Here is a 21,073-nt window from a genome sequence, read left to right on the forward strand (position 1 = left end):
ATATATCTTTTAGAGCTGCAGAGTTTAATTTTTTGCATGTTACATAATTCTATACACAGTCAAATGATCAACAATTTTCATACAGTTAAATACATCTGTTTCTAAGATCGGGCCAACAGTATTAGTGTTCATTGTTTGGACCCCTTCTTGCACTTGTATATGATTTTGGATGTTTTCCATAATATAAAATTTGCAATTATTGATTTTGTTAGTATTACTTAGCGGACACCTACAAAGCTTTTGTTGTTCTTCTCTATATTGTTATAAGAGCTGTGGTTCTCTGTTCTTGTATTGCTACAGACAGACTAACATAGCTACCCATTTTGGGTCAGTCACAAGCTCTGGCACAGCTGTCCTTGAAAAAGAGCAGTTTGTATCAGAGTTCTCTCAGCCCCACCCACCTCACAGGGTGTCTGTTGTGGGGAGGGGAAGGGAAAGGAGTTTGTAAGCCGCTTTGAGACTCCAAGTGAAGGGCGGGGTATAAATCCAATCTCTTCTTCTTCTTGATCTAAAACCAAGCTAAAATACACATCCAAAAAAGAAACTCAACAATTAGAACACAGGGCAGGAAGGAGGGATCACAGAGGGAACACCAAGTGAAAGAAAAGAAGTCCTCACCTGTTGGCAAAAGATGGCAATGGAAAGGGTCTCTCTGGAAAGAAAGTTCCAGAGTTTTGGTGCCATGACAGAGAAGGCCCTCTGCCAGGTTGCCATGCACCTAATCTCAGAAGATGTGGGCACCTGAAACAGGGCCTCAAAGGCTGGCCATTGCAGTCAAGTAGGTTGCTAAAGTAGCAGGAAGTCTTTCAGGTATGGTGGTCCCAAGCCAACACCAGCACCTTGCATTGTACCTGGAAACAAACCAGGAGCCGGTGTACATGGGTCAAGACTGGAGTGATATGGTCCATACAACCCACTCCACTCAACACGCTGGCTGCAGCAGTTTGCTAAGCACTGTTATATTGTATAGGAAGGCAAGTGGGTGGCTCTTGCATATTATGGGGAACATCCCGACTTGGATCCAGTGACGTGCAAATAGTGCAGTTCTGCTTACACAAGATTTTACGCAACACCCAGTGCATTCATTCATCCCCATATATTATAGTGCATAAAAACTGGTTGCATGAGAGGTAACTTTAAAAGGGGATGCAATAAATTTGCCTTAGCACAAGTGGCTACCCCCAATCCTTTTCTTGTGTTTCCTCTTGCACGAGAGCTCTCAGTGCAAGAGGAAATTTTGCACCAGACCCAACCCCCCTCAGTGCATGTGGCGTACGAGCATGGGCCCGCCAATTTAATGTGTGAAGTGGTGCTCATTCAGAATTGGTTTATTCTTGTTCGGTGTAACAGATCCCCCTCCCAGTTGTCTTCTGTATCCTCTTTCACCACCCTGCCCAGACCCCGACTTGCGACCCCCTCCTCCCCCCCAGGTGGCCTGTCTTTCTCCTTTCACCAGCCCGCAGCATTCCTGAGCTGCCCTGACAGAGGGCTACAGTCTGGAGAGCCGCTCTGAGGTCAGCCCTCTGCCTCCCCTCGTGCCGGCGAACACAGGCGCCTCTTTCTCCGCTTGTGTGTTCAGCACTGAAAGGAATGACAGGGTCATGAACTTGGGCTCCATGCAGCTGCCAGTCACGCCTGCCGGCGATAGAATCTCTTGCCTGCGTCCAGGGCCGGCTTGTGGAAATGTCCCAGCAGCCCCCTGGCTTCAAACCCCTCCCGGGAATAGCTGCTCTGGTTTTTAATAGAGAATCACCTACCTGCTAAAAATGACAATCTGCTGTACTCCTTGTAACCTTCCAGTCTAATTTTAAGCCGGTCGAGAATACCAGACTGACAGAAGGGGATTTTGTGTGTGTAAGGGCTGTTTCACAGACAACCCTGCAACAAACGTGGTTTGACCCCCCCAAAAAAGCTCAGCACTGGAATTATTTGCACATTTTTTTAAACAGTTCCTTCTGCTACATTCGCACATTACATCTCCGCTCTAACAAGGGTTGGGAAATATCTGGAGTTTCTGGGAGGTGGAGCCTGAGGAGGGCGGGGTTTGAGGAGGGGAGGGACTTCAATGGGGTTTAATGCCATAGACTCCACCTTCCAAAGCAGCCATTTTCTCCAGGGGAACTGATCTCTGTTGCCTGGAGATCAGTTGCAGTCCCAGATCTCCAGCCTCATCTGGAGGCTTGCAAATCTGGCACGATACCTTAACAGTCTTCAATGTACATCGAGAGTACATAATACATAAAGAAAAGTGACATTTGCAATTCTAGGTGTATTATTTTGGAGAAAGAGCCAAATTATAACTGTGTGACAATAGCTACTGATGGCCTAATTTTTAAAAAACTGAAATGCAGCTGTGAGTATGGGTTTAGAGGGGGGATGGTAGGCCTGAAGCGGGACCGAAAAACCAAGGGGCTTACCTTTAAATAGTGGAGGCAAATTTATTTTTATTTTATTTACGTTGTTTATTGTCCACCTTTCTCACTTGGAGTCAAAGTGGATTACGCAGAATGGGTCGATTTGATTGATGGGACGGGCATTCAATAAACAACGCAATAGGATTAGGGTTGCAGAACCAGTCAATGATCTTAAAATGGAATCGAAGGCATAGTGTTAGCACAACACATTTGAACCAAGGATTACATGGTAGGATCCTAGTTTCAGTAAGCTGGTTGTGTGTTGCTTTTTATTTATTTATTTTTTGAGGCATGCATACATTTTTAACCTATGTCATGGTAGAGGAAAGCTTGAAGAAAATGCTATTCCAGTGACTTTAAAATTCTCAGGATACCATTCTATAGATGTCGACCATTGGGGGGGGGGCACTTCTGCATCATGCAAGGAGCATTGGGTGATACAGGCAGGGATGAAGGCCTGTCTTTGGGGAAGACGGAGGTCCGGCCCCTCTGAATCCTGCCTTTTGTTTGTATTCTGCCTTGCACAGCACGGCTGAACTTGAACGATGTGACGAAACAGCAGCGTCTGGACTTGCTCAATAACATCGCCACGGCCCTGGTCTTCTTTACAGTCATCTTCAACATCTTCATCACGGCCTTTGGAGTGCAGAAGACGGGGCTGTACCCAAGCCCTTACGGTCGGAGAAACTACTGAGCCTGAGCAGGCAGGAGAATCGGGTAAGGTATGGGTGTACTCTCATCACTTCTCGGCCTTTTGGCTAAGATCAAGTGTAGTAAGAAATGGGTATGCTCTTGCAAAACACTCTGGCAGTCAGATGCTTGCAAAGGTATCTGGGACGGTCCTCCTCTTCCAAGGACTGCGCAGCTCCGGTAGGGAAGTGCATGGAGTGGTGAGGGAGGAAGGGGATACCTGCCTAGCCAGCCAAATCAGCTGAATCAATCGTGGTGATTGAGGGAGTGACAGGTGTTGCGATCACATTGCTCTCACATCCTCACAAAGGTATGCAAATATGTAGCTCCACATCTAGGGTTGCCAGCCGCCAGATGGTGGTTGGAGATCTCCTTTTTATTTGTTTGTTTATTTATTTATTTTGGGATTTATATCCCGTCCTACCCAGCGGCTCAGGGCGGCTAACAAGCGGCAATGCCGAATTAAAAATTTAAAACAGTAAAACAATATTACATACATAATAAAATCGGTGCTCTAATAATCTACATAAAATCACCAAGATGCGCACATTCCACATTGGTGGCCGACTTTTTTAATGGCATGAGCACCAGGAATGATATTCTCCTCATCTGTGCCGGGTGACATCTACCCCCCCCCAGTAATGGGGTAGATGGATGATGGAATCTCAGTGATGGAATAGTGGCGGCGGTGGCTCCTACTCAAAGGCCTGGCGGAAGAGCTCCGTCTTGCAGGCCCTGCGGAACTGTACGAGGTTCCGCAGGGCCCGGATCTCCTCCGGGAGCTCGTTCCACCAGGTAGGAGCCACCATCGAAAACGCCCTGGCCTTAGTTTGGGCAAAATTCACACTTCGGGGGCCTGGGACTTCCAGGAGATGGAGATTCCCCGATCGCAGCGCTCTTGAGGGAACATACGGGAAGAGGCGGTCCCTTAGGTAAGCCGGGATTACACCTGATCTCCAGGCAGCAGAGATCAGTTCCCCTTGAGAAAATGGCCACTTTGGAAGGAGGCCTCTATGGCACTGTACCCGATTGGAGTCCTTCCCCTCCCTAAACCCTGCCCTCCTCAGGCTCTACCCCCCAAATCTCCCAGTCTTTCCCGACATGGCCCTTTCTGTGGATACTTACAGCTGTCAACCTTACCCACATTTGCTGCCAGTCAGCAGGGGTTCTGAGTAGGGATAGTGGCAGCCAACCTGGGCTATTTCCACATGGGGATTGTTAGGGGATTGGTAGGGGGGAAGAGGGGTGCATGTACAGTAGCCCCATTGCCATTCACAGGGGGCCTGTTACCATGATCACAGTGAATGGTGAACTCTGCAAATACTGTGAGGCATCCCGGTAGCAAAACAAGCACTATTCCTGCAAAATGTAATAATGTGATTATTATCATGGTGCCTCAGTCAGAGTAAAAACAGGCCAGAGACCACACTGGACCATGGACTGTGGAGCTGGATTTAAGCCCAAACTAAGTAAATTACAGTTTAGGGCCAAAGGTAATGGAGGGCATCTATTTTCATTATCTTTTTTGTTAGAATAATACATATTTTTAGTAATGCCTCTGGGGCCTAGTGAACTGGAGCTGATATCAGACCTCAGCACGTCTCAATCCAACCTTGCTATTAGGGATATGCTAATTGGCCATTTCCAGTTTAAGCTTAAAGCGACCCTTCCTCCCATTTTGCTAGCATTCTGCAATCCTGATCTTTTGGGTCCCTGAGAATTTCATTAACATTGGATGGAAAGCCAACATGGAACAACCTGAAATGCTTTGACTTGCCAGCGGAACCGACGGTGGAGTCCTAAACAGATTAACACCCTTCTAAACCCATTGACTTCAATGACATTAGAAGGATATAACTTTGTTCAGGATTGCAGAGTGGGACACATTGTCCTCTCTGTCTGAAATTTGGCAGTCAGGACCCATTGGGTGAGGGGTACAGTCGATGAAAGTTCCATGCAAATTGGATGGGAAGCAGACACAGGCAGAAATGTGTTTCTCATTGAACACAATGGAAACTAAGTGAAATGGGATTAGTTCATTCATTTTAACTCCCGTTTGTCTCAGAGCTCCCCCCCCCTGCTTTTCATTAATTCCGAAACAAATGCAATGGTCCAGAGGCCATGTAGGGCTTGAAAGGCAAGTCTGAGCATATAAAGGAGCCTGGAAACTTGCAACCAATGGACCCCCCATGATACTGGTACACGTGAACACATGAAGTTGCCTTATGTTGACCCAGACCACTGGTCTGTCAAGGTCCATGTTGTGTACTCTAACTGGCAGTGGCTCTCCAGGGCCTCAGGCACGAGTCTTTCACATCACCGACTACCACTTAACTGGAGATGGTGGGGGTTAGGCTATCAAGTCCTGGGCCAGCTGAAGTTTCTGAATGCTTATCAAGGGCAGAGTAATTGCAATGGGTAGCATGTCTATCTGTTGTGCCAAACAAAAGCCCTGTGGCACCGCAAAGATCAACGCCCTTTATTTCAGCATGAATTTTTGTAATCCACAGCTCACTCCTTAAGAGCATACCTAAGTAGAGCCCTGCTGGATCAGACCAGTGGTCTGTCTAGTCCAGCATCCTGTCTCACACATTGGCCAACCCCTGCCTCTGAATGTGGAGGCTCCCTTTAGTCACCATGGCTACTAGCCACGGTTAGACCTATTTTCTATTAATCTGTCTAATCCCCTTTTAAAACCACCGATACTTGTGGCCATCCCTACATCCTCTGGCACCAAATTCCACATTTTGATCACTTGCTGCAAAGAAATGCTTCCTTTTGTCTGTCCTGAATCTCCTGACCATCAGATTCATTGGATTCCCTCGAGTTATAGCATTTTGGGAGGGGGAGAAATAGTTCTCTTTGTCAGCTCTTTCCAGCGCACGAACCTTTTATTAATCTTATTTTCCAGATATGTTAAGGGAAATCATACCTTTCAATCCCTGAAAATTAACAAGAGACTTGGGTTTCCTTTCCGGCTAAACATTAGGAAGAACTTCCTGAGAGAGCAGTTCCTCAGTGGAACAGGCTTCCTCAGGAGGTGTTGGGCTCTCCTTCTTTGGAAATTTTTAAACAGAGGCTAGGTGGCCATCTGATAGCATTGCTGATTCTGTGAACTTAGGTAGATCATGAGAAGGAGAGCAGGAAGAGTTGCATCAGTGCTTAGAAGAAGAAGAAGAAGAAGAAGAGATTGGATTTATAACCCCGCCCTTCACTACCCAAAGGTGTCTCAGAGCGGCTTACAAACTCCTTTCCCTTCCCCTCCCCACAACAGACACCCTGTGAGGTAGGTGGGGCTGAGAGAACTCTTGACAGAAACTGCTCTTTTTCAAGAACAGCTGTGCCAGAGTTAGGGCGTGCCCAAGGTCATCCAGCCAGGTGCAAGTGAAGGAGTGGGGAATCAAACCCGGTTCTCCCAGGTTAGAGTCCGCGCACTAACCACTACACCAAACTGGCCCTTTCTTACACACCTAGGGAAATGCTGATTGCCACTTTTTCTCCAGGCCAGCTTGCCTGGGCATCCTGGAGGGTCCCTGCCCCTTCTGGGCATGGAATAGCGGTCACTGGGGGTGTGTCGGGGGGGTATTTGTGAATTTCCTGCATTGTGCAGGGGGTTGGACTAGATGACCCTGGAAGCCCCTTCCAACTCTATGATTCTACCCACTGTAGTCTCTAATGGCTTTACATGATCCACTTTACAGAAATCGTGATTGGCTGTTCTTAACATGCTTTACCAGCAAAACCTTGCACCAATTATCTGTTAATTTCCACTTAACCTTATTACCTTGCTTATCTATTTGAACCTCTGACTTCTCTCATCCATTATTTGTAACTGCTATTTTTGCTCCAGACGCAGAGAGAGTTCACACTCTCTAAGGTCAATTTCACATTAACTTTTTAAACCACATGGTTTCCGTTATTGGCCTGTCATAGAGTAAACCGGTACAGGGATGGCTGTTTCACACAGCATTTCCCTTCCAGTAAGGAGCCATCTCTGAAGCAGTGTGTCATTTCAAATTGCGCCGCTTTCTTTTCCCCACCATTTCCCCTCACACGCACAATCTCTGAGAGGTATTTTTTAAACATTCTATTGGGAGCACTATGGCGCTGAAGCAGGACCAGTGCCATGGCGACCCCATTGAGATGCCTGGAGTCCATTTACATACACTGACATTCGCTACTGCTGTCCCCTGGAAACAAGGAGTTCACTGCATACAGAGTTCAAGCACAGGGGTGGCCTGGAAGCTTTCCTTCATTCCTTAACTCCCACAAACCATGGAGTGTGCGTGCTTGTGTGCGTGTGTCTGAGGCTACACTTCCTCTAAAGCAAACTTCTTTAAAAATCTGTCTCACCATTCATTTATGCCCCTGATCTCCCGCTTAAACATGCTGTCCAATCAGGAACTTGTTTCCAGGTGACAGCAATAGTGAATGTCAGTGTATCTAACAAGAGTCCAGACATCTCAATGGGGTTGCTATGGTCCTGCTTCAGCGCCATAGCGCTCCCAATAGAACATTTAAAAAAAAAAAGAGGATGATTGCATGCAGGGAGAAAAGGGGTGCAAAAAACCGCCGTCACTGCAGGAAGTACTACGGGGCATTTTATACAGCACCCCACAGTACTTCAGAAGCGGTAGGAAGGACTGAAGATCTGAAGAAAGCAGTTTGAGTCAGTAGGGTCCAGTGAGCAAACTGGCCAAAAGTTGGAAGATGGCACTTTTGGGCATGGTATAAGCATCTAATTTCATAGGGAATTCAGTCCAAAGCAGGCCCGTAAGTCACACACAGAATTTCCTGTCCTTCCTGGGAATGTGAAAGAGCACTCTTGCTGCCTGTGGCACACAGGGCTCCTACACCACAAGTTGGCCACCCAGGGAGGCAAACTGCCAACCGCCCCATCTGAAGGCCCACAGCGGGAGGAGGCCTCTCACCATCCTGCTTTACATGGTGATCAAATAGTGTAGGGGAAGACTTACTTCCATGCATCTTTTGGGTTTGTTTTGCAGACTGAGCGCATGGCAACCGACTGGGATACCTTCTGCAGTTTTGCTGATGCTCCTTACATGACGGGGAAACTCCTATGCTAAGCCTGTTAGAAGCATGCATGCATGGATCCATATGGACTGCTTCTGCAATGCACGTGCAGTTCTGAAGAGGTGAAGAACCCTTTCTGCACTCTCCTTTTAATCCATGTTCACTGCAGTGTCCTCCAAGCGATTCTGCACTAAAATGGAATTCAACCTTCTTTTTAATCCACGCTCCTCCCCCCATTCTGCACTAAAATCGAGTTCAACCTTTTTATTCTGAGTTTCCCCCTCATTCTGCGTTACATTACCTCCATTCAGTGGTCAGCCCGGTTTCAGCCTGCTGTTGCCCCAGGCGACTTGGATGCTGTTTTGCCATGAACTTAAATCGCCTTGACTCGAACACTGAGAAAATCCGGAGTGGCAGGCAAATGCAGAAAGGACCAAATTTACAAATGCCTACAGGAATGCATTTTCAGAGCCTGGCCCCTCAGGATCGCATCTCTTCCCTGAAGGGCTTAACTACATTGGAGCTTCCCTGCCCGGGTGATGTGTGTGTACTTTATATATCGTTGAGTGCATGTGCACAAAAGCACACTTTGCAATAAGATCAAGGTGGAATTCTGTAAACGGGTTTCCTAGTTTTAGACAGGGCCTCGAAAAAACCCTACCTTGCCATTTGTGCTGTGCTGAAAAAACTCAAAGGGTGTTGGGTCTTTCTTGAGCAGAACTACATTCCAGGGGCAAATGTGTATTTCCCAGACATATGCTTGCCATTTAACATGAATGGGTGTTTGTGTGTGTGGGTTATTTGCAAGGGAAAATCAGCAGGCAGAGTAAATGTGCTTTACTCCCGTTCTTCTGTGCAAATGGCCCCCTGGGTGGTTTTACTTCACCACCAAGCATCTTCTGATCTTGGAGCTTGGCGGGGGTAAATGAATTTAAAAATGAAAACAAGAAATTGGGCAGAAGGGAATCGTTTGCAAAGGAACAGCAGCAGCTGGTGGATGAATTAATCCCATCCAATGATTCTCTTCTGAGAATCCCTCCTTTACAGAGAAGGGGGAAGCTTGCAAACCTTGAGTTTTTCTTTTCACTTGTAGTTTCAACCCTCAGAGCCACAAGGGTAATGCTAAGTCACTTTTGCAGAGTGGCGTGACTTGAGCCGTAGGTGCCTGCCGCCTTCCATAGCCAGCATTTTGTCCTTTTACTAAAATGGACTAAGTGCTCGGCTCCTTAGACAGCTAATAAACTGGGAAGTTGCCCAAAGGTGTGATCAAATATAACTTAACTAGGAACTTAACTAGAGAGTTGCCAAAGAGTTCAGGGCCCTTAAGCCAAGGGGGAGAGGCAAGAAAATATACAATTGGCAAACTGCTCTCTTTACCCTAGTATTGATCTCTAAGCACTTCTGAAACACCAGCAAAGATAAAAACAGGAAACATCACTAAACACTTTTTCTCTTTCCTTCCAAACCCTGTCCTTTGTAAATCATCATTTAATTTTTTTTTTGCTTATCTGTTCTGTGGGGGGGAAAGTCAATGGGAAAAAGAATGACCAAGACAGCTCTTAGCAACACTCCTCAGCCTATGAGTAAACAAAGCAACTGCTTACCCTTCCCTTTGCTGTCAAATGCCTTGCAGATTAGATTGTGCTCAGTACATGATTAATGGCAGTGGCAGTGATTATAGCAGCAGTGGCTGCAGTATATTAAGATAAATGCTTGAGTACTGCAAATGAGTAAAAAACCCGCCGACTGGTAAGACCAAACATTAGATGAGTAAATCTGAAATGCATGCCAGTGCCTTATCAGTGCATGCCAATACACTACAAGAGACTAGAGTGCTGTGAGAAATAAATGCAATAAAACTCCCACAACCCTCAAGAATCCAGAGGATCTCTGATCCACAGCACTGGCTGTGTCTCCTCCACGCCATCCCATACAGGAGGTAGGTGAGTTGGCTGCCTCTCTGCATCATGTTTGGATCAATCATTCCCAAAGAAGACTGGTTCCGCAGGGCATACAAGATGGAATTCTTCCTGCAAGCCTTTAGTTAATCCGTTTGTTTTCAGCTGCAATTGGGTTGCCAATGTTCCCTCTAAGCTGTGGAGTCTTGTGAGCAAAAATTCTACTTTGTGAGCTACTGGCATTCAAGTTGTGAGCGAGCCGTTTGGCTACTGCATAAATTAGTTTGCCATCCTTCCTGAGCCAAGACAAAAATGTGTGAGCCAGATGCTAATAAACTGTGAGCTAGCTCACACTAACTCAGCTTACAGGGAACATGATTTCCAATGTTTCTTCAGAAAGATTTGCTTTTAGAATAAAAGCTACCTGCCTTCATAGGAGCTCACAACTTGTGTTCCTGCATGAGTACTGTTCTGGGTTAAAAGAGTAACACGGCTACCCATCTTGATCAAATAACATTTGTAACCTTCACTAGTGTTAATGACAATAAAGTGTTTATAGTAATGCCATATTTTAAGGCTGTGCACGTTAACCTCATCCTCTTAAGCAGTGTAATGATCCAGAAACTTATTTTTAATGCTGCTTTTTGTTTATTCCATTTTATATTCTTTTAAAAGGAGGCTTGCTACTGTGTTAGTTCACTGAGAACTGGGACATTCTTTGTATATTTCTAGGCATTATTTGCTTTCTGTTTTATTTATTAAAAGTATATTTTATCCAAAGGTGGGATTCAGTGTATTCAAATATTCACTGCATGGGGAAAAAAGAATCTTACAGATAACCATTTCCCTTATTTTAGATGCCAATTATATATGTCCTAATTTATTTATTTTATTTAATTCATTATACTGCACCATTCTCCCCAATGGGGACCCAGAGGAGCTTACATCATTCTCTTCTCCATTTTATCCTCACAACACCTCTGTGAGGTAAATTAAGCTGAGACAGTGCGACTGGCCCTAAGTCCCCCAAATAAGCATCCATGGCAAAAGTAGGGATTCGAAACTGGTCTTCCAGATGTTAGTCTGACACACTTTACTACTACTCCACACTGACTCTCTCACCATTCTTCTGATCTGGAAGTGAAGACACACCCAGTGTGCAGATCTCTCATTAGATTTTGTGGAAAGGGATACAGCAAGGGGAAAAGAACCCTTTGGGTGCCAAACAGATATTAGCTGGCAAGATGAGGTCCAAGTGCATCCTCTTCCCCATAGCCTGACAATACTATCACCTGTTAAGAGGAAGCAGGGGAGAGGTTCCTTGGTCCAATTTGCTTAGAAGAACTTCTGAGAGGTGTTGCTACATTTGGTATATGGTTTGCGTTTGGTTTTAACACAAAAGATACATGACTAAGTTAGCGTCTGTTCTGCTTGATATGGGGTTTCCACGAGGATTTCAGCCAAGACACGAGGACCTGCAGCACATCAAGACTGCAGTTTCTCACGTTTCTGATTCTGCACCACAGCATATAGATAAGAGTTAGTATTTTGACCAGTGGGTGCATGGCTCACTGCAGAAAGTCTGTTATGGTAAGTGCACTGGAGAAGACTGTATGATTATTGCTCCTGATAAAATGAAGCCAGGGCTGTTCTAGCAGTCGCAGAAGAAGAAATGAAATCAAGAATGGCTCAGTTCCAAAATGTAGGCCAACAGTGTGGGTGTTGAATGGTTGGGGTGGGAAGGAAAAAACTTCCACTAAATTCTACAGAAAAGGAAAAAAACTTCCACTAAATACTACAGAAAACGTCCTTTCTTCTTTCATAATTTGGATACCAGTGAATTGGGGTACTGCTTTATATACACAAACATTCAAGCAGGGGACCCACAAGGACATGCATAGGGCACCTTATTTCCCCCTCCCCACATTTTCCTTTCGTGAAAGTCCTTATAACATTTCTCCTGGGAGAGCATTCCTTTTTTTTTATGTTTAATTTTCAGATTTTTTTTTTTTTTTGCAAACCTAGGGCTTTTCTCAGATTTCTGGAAAGAAATGCATTATCTGTCCATTTCTCCATTCTCCAGATTTAAGCATCCACAGATAGGGCCATGTTGAGAATTAGATATACTGATAAATTCTATGGTGGAATGCAGTAACACTTCCATTCTCCTGCTGCTACATAAGTCACATTACTAGGAAAAGAAATACTTAATTTTGTTCCACAAATAGGGGAATAACAGGCATGAAGGTGTTTCAAGAAGACATGAGGCCCACAAAAAAGATATCGCACACAATTTCTGCAAGGAACCTGTATTTATAAACCAACTTGGGTGATTCTGCTCTGTCTTGTGAATGAGGAAAGTTCTGTGAATCATATTTAAGGCACAAATTTCAAAGGAGCAGTACAGAACTTAAATATACCAAACACAGATATTTACAATCGATAAATGTAAGACAGGTACTTCAAAGGTCACATGGACAACAACAGAAAAAACAAACAAATATATAGACAGATTCTTTCTACATAGCCCTTTCATGCCTAACCCCTGCTTGGATTGCAAAACCCAACCCTGATTCCCACTGTTTAATATAGGGCTGTTACACAATTGAAGAAACCTTACTTGATTAATTGCATGATTATTTAATAGACTATGGCAGCATCCTTCCCTGGGAGAAAGTCCTATTGAACTCAGTGGCATTTATTTCTGAGCAGACCTGCTTAAGATTGTTCCCTAAAAGTAAAGCAATTGTTCTGGGGGCAAAAAGGTCTTTCTTTTTAGATGTTGCCCACATACGTTTCCTTGGGCTCCATCTTGGAAGAATTATGTCCTCCTGCATAGGAGAGGAAGGGAATACCTCTTCTAAGGGGGCACCTGCCATCCACACCAAAACTACTGTCGAATTAAAGGGCAATTCTGTAGTCACATAACTGACTGGATCAAATCTACTAAAATCTTTTAATTGCCTGAACATTGCAGCCTTTCTGATGTAGTAAATTGACCAGGGTGTGACTTCTGTCTGCATACTTCTGAATCTGATGAGATTGCATATAAAACTATGTTTGCATTATATTTGATGGGCTGCAAAAGTCAATCTCAGGCTCATGTGCCCCCACCCCTCAGGTATAAAAAGGTTAGTGAGCACTGGGGGCTTAAGACCCCACTTTGTCTACTGTTTGGTGTAGTGGTTAAGTGCACGGACTCTAATCTGGGAGACTCGGGTTTGATTCCCCACTCCTCCAATGGATGACCTTGGGTAAGCCATAATTCTGGCACAGCTGTTCTTGAAAAAGAGCAGTCCCTGTCAGAGTTCTCTCAGCCCCACCTACCTCACAGGGTGTCTGTTGGGGGGAGGGAGAAAGGAGTTTGTAAGCCGCTCTGAGACACCTTTGGGTAGTGAAGGGCGGGGTATAAATCCAATCTCTTCTTCTTCTTCTACTGTAAATACCCTTGTACATGCCACCTGCACAAAAACGCCAAAACGTGGTGTGTGGTGCTGCTGAATGGGGATGAACACACATGTAAGCCAAGCTTCTGTGAACCTTCTCAAGATGCATCATGTGTTGAATGCCCAGAGTGCTAATTCATAAAACTAGATGCTCATACTCATGAACGGTTGAACGGTTGTTTTATATGAGTTTTTATGAGCTAAATCAGAAGAGCCCTCTTAGGATCTCTGCAGTGCTACCGTTTGCTAATGAAGACTCCCTCCTGAATGGCTGAGCTCGAGCTTTTACTCCAGTAGATTTCAAAGCATGGACTCTCAGGGGCTACATAGCAGTAGCAGTGGATAGAGACCACACTGTTAGCACAGAAAATATCTAATGGCTTTGGTAAAGGGTAACAGGAGCTGCCGATATCTAACTTCATGCTGCCCAAAACGACCAGCAGTAGTTCCCCAAGGTCTCCAGCAGAGATTTTCTTTCCCAGGTGTGTTACCTGAGAGTTAGGGTTACCAACTTGGAGCTGGGAACTTTCTCAAGATTAGGGGGTGGAAAGAGGGGAAAGACCTCAGCGGGATATAATGCCATATAGTCCACCCTCCAAAGCAGTTATTTTCTCCAGGGTAACTGATCTCTGTAACGTGGAGAATGGTTGTGATTCTGACAGATCCCCAGGCCCCACCTGGAGGATGACAACCCTATTGACAGCCCTTAACTGGACTGGCAAGGGATTGAACCTGTGACTTTAAACATGCAAATGTGTGTGTCAGAGGACTGCAGATGCAAAACTCAAGTCACATGTCCTGTCTATTTTAAAACATACTTCCTGGCAGGCAGCAACCAACTTCAGACGGATATATACTTAAATAAATTAAAATATGATACAAGTAGCATTTTCCATTGGGGGAAAAACAGTAAATGTATGTACTTCTTTGCTACCACTGTTCTGCACTCCTACTAGAAATGAGCAGCTTATGTCCATCTTACATGGAAGAAACATGCAGACTCTTGGAGCTTCTTACAGAGCTTATTTTACCCATTATTCATGTTCTGGAGCCACAGGGTCTGTCTTCCACATGAAATATTTGCACAAAGATGCAAGCAAGCTATAAAACCTGAGATGTTTACTTGCATTTATCTAATGCGCCCAACTGTGTGATGACATCTGGAAGGGTATTATCAGCTACCACCATCACTGGGTAAGGAATAGGGCGACGGAGCCCAGTTCTGCACGGCATAACCCAGATCTGCCACCCCCCAGTGCTTGTCCTAGGACAAAGACACACACAGGAACTCTCTCATACACACAGAGGGTCCCAAGTCCAACTCTGTGGGAGAGGGAAGAACTGGGCCAGACTATTTCCTATAGTGATGATTGCTAGCATTGCAAACAGAGCAAAGGCCCTGTAAAGTCAGCAGCCATTCCTAGGAAAAGCCCGACCAGCAGGTCTGAGAAAACACCTGGACCCAGCATGATAATGTAGATAGTTTTGCTATTTTTCTACTTATGCTACAAGAACTGGGGGCACAAAGGCAAGTTTTGCAGACGTAAAAGGTTGGGAATTCGTGCTTTCGAGTCAGAAAATGCCACTTTCCATTGTGATCTGACCCGTGTGTGTGTGTGTAAATCTGCATAAGTCTAAGTCAAAACAAAAAACCCCTCCTGTCTCAGAAAACCTACCCTGCCACACAGTCCTGCGTACAGCTGCTACCCATCTGTAAAGTTCTTCAAAGGTTTGTCTCCTGAAGGTGCACATCACACCAACAACGTGCCCAAAGGAGGGCTTCTCCCATGGCCCTCCCATAATGTCATGTAGATAGCAGCTCTTTTTCTTGCATCAGTGAAGGAACACCTGTTCCCCCCATGCATAATCACTTCCAGAACATAACAGCAAAATCATAACTTATTAAATAAATCTCCCAACCACTACACTCCATATTACCTTGAAGAAAGAGCAGGTGGCCTCATAATGAACAAATGGATGACTCTCTCCTTCACAAAGTGTTTTAGCATATGAAATAAATATTCCTGTTTTTCTATGTTCCCTAAGTCACATTTCATATAAGATTGTCAGGATCAGCAGAGTTCTTTTCCTATAACCGACTACGATCCTTGCGAGGCCGCTTGGCATGAGTTCACTCAAATGGGTTGCTGATTAACCCAAGAAAGACGTAGGCAGGTAGTCAAAAGGCACCTTCGATTCCACATAAGGCCCAAGGATATATTTTTTTTGCTACACCTGAGTAAAGCATCATTTGCTTAGACTGAGGAGAGGAATCCATCAGCTCCTCAAAGGGTCCCAATGGGGCTAGTGCGTGAGGATGCAGACCCAAGCTACATCAGAGAATTTGGTCCAAAGGCATGATGAATTTCAGAATGTTTCTGTTCAAGTATCTCAAAAAAAAGAAAAAAAAAGGGAGAAGCTGCATCATTATATAAATAACTTGTACCAGATATAACGAGGGGACCTTCCCCTTACAACACACGATGACAGGTGCTCCAGTTCCTCTGACTCTGTCGACTGGATCTCTGAAGTCCTCCTGGTCATAGAAGATCCACCCTCCAATTATCCTGAGGGCCCTCCAGGGCACCGTGTGTCACTGATCCCAGGCCAAGAACATCAAGGTTTGGGGAATTCTCCTAAGTCGTTGGAAATCATTACTTTTGCACTGCTGCTTTTGCATTTTTGTTTAAAATAAGTAAAACCTGATAAGGCCACTGAAGGATCCTTTAGGTGGTGGGGGGGAAAGGTCTGTGTTGTGCGTCCTTTCCCTTTGCAAACTGCTGGTGAGAAAAGGCATTGCTTACTTTCAAAAGCCACTCTCTGGACTGTATGTGCTCATACAGGCTCATAGTCTTCTGATTCCCCCCACCCCTTCCTAGAGAAGAGCTCCCCGTTCCATGGCTTTGTCTTCTTTTTTCATGACACATCCATGTGTAAACAGCTGAACTTGTAGGTTGATTTCCATTGGGGAGAAGGGGAATGTCCGCTTGGGTGATATGCCTGTATAAAGTGCATGCTGAGGTTCAGGAGTGCAAAAGCTGTCACTTCTTCAGCTGGCGCCGGTTCCACATGCCTCGCTTGGAGTGGAAGTGATGGAAGAAGTTCCTGAGGGAAAGTCGCTCCACCTCCAGGCCGGCCTGAAAGATCCTGAGAGAGGAAAGGGAGATTTCGACACATTAAGTACAATACAACTGCTCAGAACCTAGACCTGTTTTTAAGGTGCTTTCAGGATGAGAGACGTCTCACAGATGTGAATTCTCTCCTTATGGGGCTGCGGTAAAAGAGAAATGCTGCCTGGGCCAAATCTCTCACTTCCACACCAGCCTGGGATCTCACCGCAAGCAACACCTAAAACTGGGTCTCGCAATTCCCTGTCATTCAAATGTAAAACTGTCACTGGTCCCAATGCACAGTTGATGATAGAAGAGAAGATTGGATTTATACCCCGCCCTTCACTCGGAGTTTCAGAGCAGCTTACAAACTCCTTCCCCTTCCCCTTCCCACAACAGACACCCTGTGAGGTAGGTGGGGCTGAGGGAGCTCTTTTGAGCACTGCCCTTTCAAGGACAGTTCTGACAGAACTACGGCTTGCCCAAGGTCATCCAGTAGGTGCAAGTGGGAGAGTGGGGAATCAAACCCAGTTCTCCCAGATTAGAGTCCACGCACTTAACCACTACACCAAACTGGCTCTCTCACCAAATCTGGACCTCTTTGGCTTTCTGTCCTATACTAACAATATGCTCTGGTCTAAAAATCTACTATGATTGGCTCCACAGGATACTGAGAACCACAGTTATAAAGCCATATGTGCATGCAATAATTTATATAGGTTTCTCCCCCCCCCCATTTATATTTTCAGTCTCTCAGGCCACTGTTGATGAAGAATATGACTCTTTCTTCTCCCATCTATTTGCACAACTCAGCATATTGTTTTATTGTCTTCTTGGGTCCCACAGCACTGCCACCAAAGCTTTTAACCAAAAAGCATCAAATAATTAAGAATTATATTTGAACTGCATTCTAATAGAGTCCTAAATGATCTTTGAGGGTATGTAAGTAGTGTTCTCTTAGCCCCACCAACCTCACAGGGTGTTGCGGGGAGAGGAAAGGAAGGCGATTGGAAGCCGCTCCAAGACTCCTTCAGGTAGTGAAGAGCGGGGTATAAAACTAAGTCTTCACCCCACTCCTTTCCTTTTGCCATTACACTTACACTATAACACTAAATTATAAAGGCTGATTTAATGAAATTCAAGACAATATTTATTTGTACAAACTAAGAATACTAATTAAATAACAAAAGGGCTCTCTGTTACCAATAAGAAAAAACTGCTTGCATTCCTTTCCCTCATGTTTTCACTCTGCTTCCCAGAAGCCCAATGTTAACTGAACTACCCCCAAAACAACTCCAACTATCTCCTCCCCCCGATCCCAGCATTACCCAATCAGCTTTCACTTCTGACACCTGACGCCAGTCCCCTCATTACTAAACAAAAGTCTATTTCTACCTGATAATAAACTGTCAAGGAAAAATGGGTTATCACATCACTGGCAAATAACACCTCCAAGTACTCACCCAATCGCACCACACAGCCACACCCTTTCCCTGACAAACATACAATACAAACCTAATACGTCACAGTATGTATCTGTGGGATTCTTCCCACAGTTGTGTGGTTAAGGGTCAGCACGGTTGGCCCTGCTCATAGGGTGGTGAACCCTTAAACATTATGGCAGTGCTATGGGATGAACCCACAGAAAAAAAGACCCTGAGGAGGACACTGTTGCAGAGTTAACAAAAGCATGGTAACTGCAATGATATGCATGTGTAGATGGGTTCAGAATTCAGCTTAATTATATAGTGATGAGGTAGTAAAGCAAAGCCATGTGAATAAAATACTAAAGATTCATTGCCCATTTATGAGAGGGCTGTTTTAAAAAACCCCACAACGCCTAAGGGTAACGGTTCTGAATGCGAAGCCCTTGATAGTCCAAACAAGCCCTGTCTTCTTACAGGTCCATTTGGGTTAATCTGGATCTGAACTACTGAGACTGGTCACAGAGACAGCCTCAGGCGCACACTGACCTGTCCAGGAGTTCCCAGTCCTCTCCTCCCCATCGCTCCCGGAACTCTTTGGTGTTCATGCCTCCAATACGAACCAGATCAGACTTGTATATCCCTAGGAGACCAAAGCCATTCACCTCCCAGTAGCCTGTGGAGACAAATCCCCAAAGCGTTAATTGTGACTGCGTTCATGATGACTAACAAGTAACACCGTACCACCTAATTGCTTACAGAGATTTGTGCACCTGATTAATTGGCAAAAGAACCAAAGAAAACATCTCCCCTTGGAAAAATCCCCAACCCAGCAGCACTGCGTCTGCGTCACTACTGCTCTCTGCTGGGAAATGATATGATGAGAGGAGAGGGCAAGGCAATGTATGGCTCTGAGGTCCTTAGAAGGCGGGCAGTGCAGAAATATCATTGATATGACAGACAGAGTGGGTCAGTTGCGAAAAGAAATACACATCTGGCCTCCTAATCCCAACCCCACAGAACAGAGCAGTCCTTAAAAACAGAGAAGTTTTCCATATCTGCTATACTGAATATCTTCCTTGCTCCCCCTAATGCAAGAAATTGCTATTTCAATAGTCTCCACTAGAAGTTTGTGCTCGGTATATACCAAGCTGAATAAATACCAAAAAAATACCTTAAACTTTAAATGCCTTCCCTTCCCTCTCGGAGTCACAGTGGTACGACTCCGGGAGGGAAGGGAAGGCATTTAAACTTTAAATCACTTCACTCACAGAGTTGCCAAATAGTTATCCAAATACCAGTAAAATAGTAACACTGGTATTTGGGAATATTCAGGAATACCAACAGAGCAGTCCTTAAAAACAGAGAAGTTTTCCATATCTGCTATACTGAATATCTTCCTTGCTCCCCCTAATGCAAGAAATTGCTATTTCAATAGTCTCCACTAGAAGTTTGTGCTCGGTATATACCAAGCTGAATAAAACAAACAAACAAAAAAAAACCTTAAACTTTAAATGCCTTCCCTTCCCTCTCGGAGTCACAGTGGTACGACTCCGGGAGGGAAGGGAAGGCATTTAAACTTTAAATCACTTCACTCACAGAGTTGCCAAATAGTTATCCAAATACCAGTAAAATACTAACAGTGGTATTTGGGAATATTCAGGAATACCAGTATTTTTTGGCTCCAGTAGACCTGAATTAGAAAAAAACCTGAAAATTTTTTTGCACACCCTTAGTCTCCACAATGGGGGGGGGGGCATGGTGGCTCAGAGGATTAAGAGATGAGCTGCAGACCAGAAGGTCGGTAGTTCAGCAGTTCGAGACCCGAGTGCCGCGTGACGGAGTGAGCTCCCGTCTCTGGTTCCAGCTCCTGCCAACCTAGCAGTTTGAAAGCAAGAAATTCCAAGTAGATAAATAAATACCGCCTCAGTGGGAAGGTAACAGCGTTCCATTTGCCTCGGCATTTAGTCATGCCAGCCACATGATCACAGAAAAGTCTTCGGACAGCGCTGGCTCTTTGGCTTGGAAATGGAGATGAGCACTGCTCCCTGGAGTCGGATTCGACTGGCTTTTGAGCAAGGGAAACCTTTACCTTTACTAGCCTCCACAGTGCAAAGGACTTCATTCCACCTGTTCAGTTATTGTTGTAGACCTGCAAAATTCTGCAGCCCAGTGCTCAGATACCATTGACAAATTCGGGGAGAAAACACAGCCCAGGGAAAACTCTTTCCATGACTCCTTACCATCAGGCCGTTGTGGGGATGCACCACACTGTAGCCTCATAACCATGGGTGCAAAGGCCATTTTCCCCTCCACACAGTGCTTCCGAATTGAGTCGATGATCCCTGCCGGGAAATGGATGTGGAGGTCACACAGGAAAATGATGCTATGTGAATCCTGTAAGCAGAGACACACACTCTTATTCACAGCACGTCATACTGAAGGGGAGCATGCATAAGAGTAATTATGGACTCTGCCATATAGCCTGAAAGGAGGAGCTGGACACAGAATGATAAAATCTGGAGACACGATGCACAACATTCCAACTCCTCAAAGACTGGATTATCTACTTTTAAGATGTGCCTGTCAGACAGCTGCCCAGTTTTCCCTTGAATGCTTACAATAAAAGATTATCTCTACTGGCAACTCCTTCCAACTTGCGTAAATTAGGAAGTTTAACCCAAACGTTTTATCTAAATCTACCATGTCTGTATTATATTTTTATTTTATTTTATTTTTGGGATACTCAGAACTAGTTTGCCTCCTCCTGTCACCGACCCCAACATCCCATCTAAAAATCTCAGAAAAGCTAGCATATCCCTTCTACTCCCCACTTGATTCTATACAGTATTAGCCACTTGTGGCCGCTCTCTGTGGACTGGGGCCACATGGAGGCTAAAGAGATTTTTCTGCTTACTTGGGGCACTGGCCAGGTTTGCAAAAATATTTGAAAATAGAAAACAGGAGAAAAAAAATGCACAGGGCAGTTAAATTGCCCCCAAATAAAAAAGTCCTCAGCACCTTCCCCAAGACAGCAAGCCCCCATGTGCACCTGCT

General features: G+C 45.0%; 2 protein-coding genes across 2 annotated transcripts in view; one reads left to right on the forward strand and one right to left on the reverse strand.

The window, feature by feature from the left end:
- NINJ2 (ninjurin 2) overlaps positions 1-3,108 on the forward strand; it is a gene marked incomplete at its 5' end in the record, with an annotated part of 10,920 nt that extends 7,812 nt beyond the window's left edge. The window contains one exon of the mRNA XM_015416252.1: positions 2,942-3,108. Within this exon, the coding sequence (XP_015271738.1) occupies positions 2,942-3,108 (167 nt within the window). The remainder of the gene's footprint in view (positions 1-2,941) is intronic.
- A 10,304-nt stretch (positions 3,109-13,412) lies between these two features.
- LOC107114683 (beta-1,4-N-acetylgalactosaminyltransferase 3-like) overlaps positions 13,413-21,073 on the reverse strand; it is a 128,763-nt gene continuing 121,102 nt past the window's right edge. Inside the window, exons 16-18 of the mRNA XM_015416264.1 lie at positions 20,260-20,413; positions 18,566-18,692; positions 13,413-16,629 (exon numbers count right to left, since the gene is read on the reverse strand). Coding sequence (XP_015271750.1) covers positions 16,524-16,629; positions 18,566-18,692; positions 20,260-20,413 — 387 coding nt within the window. The 3' untranslated portion in view covers positions 13,413-16,523. The remainder of the gene's footprint in view (positions 16,630-18,565; positions 18,693-20,259; positions 20,414-21,073) is intronic.

This window comes from Gekko japonicus, unplaced genomic scaffold, assembly GCF_001447785.1.
Source record: "Gekko japonicus isolate JY-2015 unplaced genomic scaffold, Gekko_japonicus_V1.1 scaffold2655, whole genome shotgun sequence".
Lineage (NCBI taxonomy): Eukaryota > Metazoa > Chordata > Lepidosauria > Squamata > Gekkonidae > Gekko > Gekko japonicus.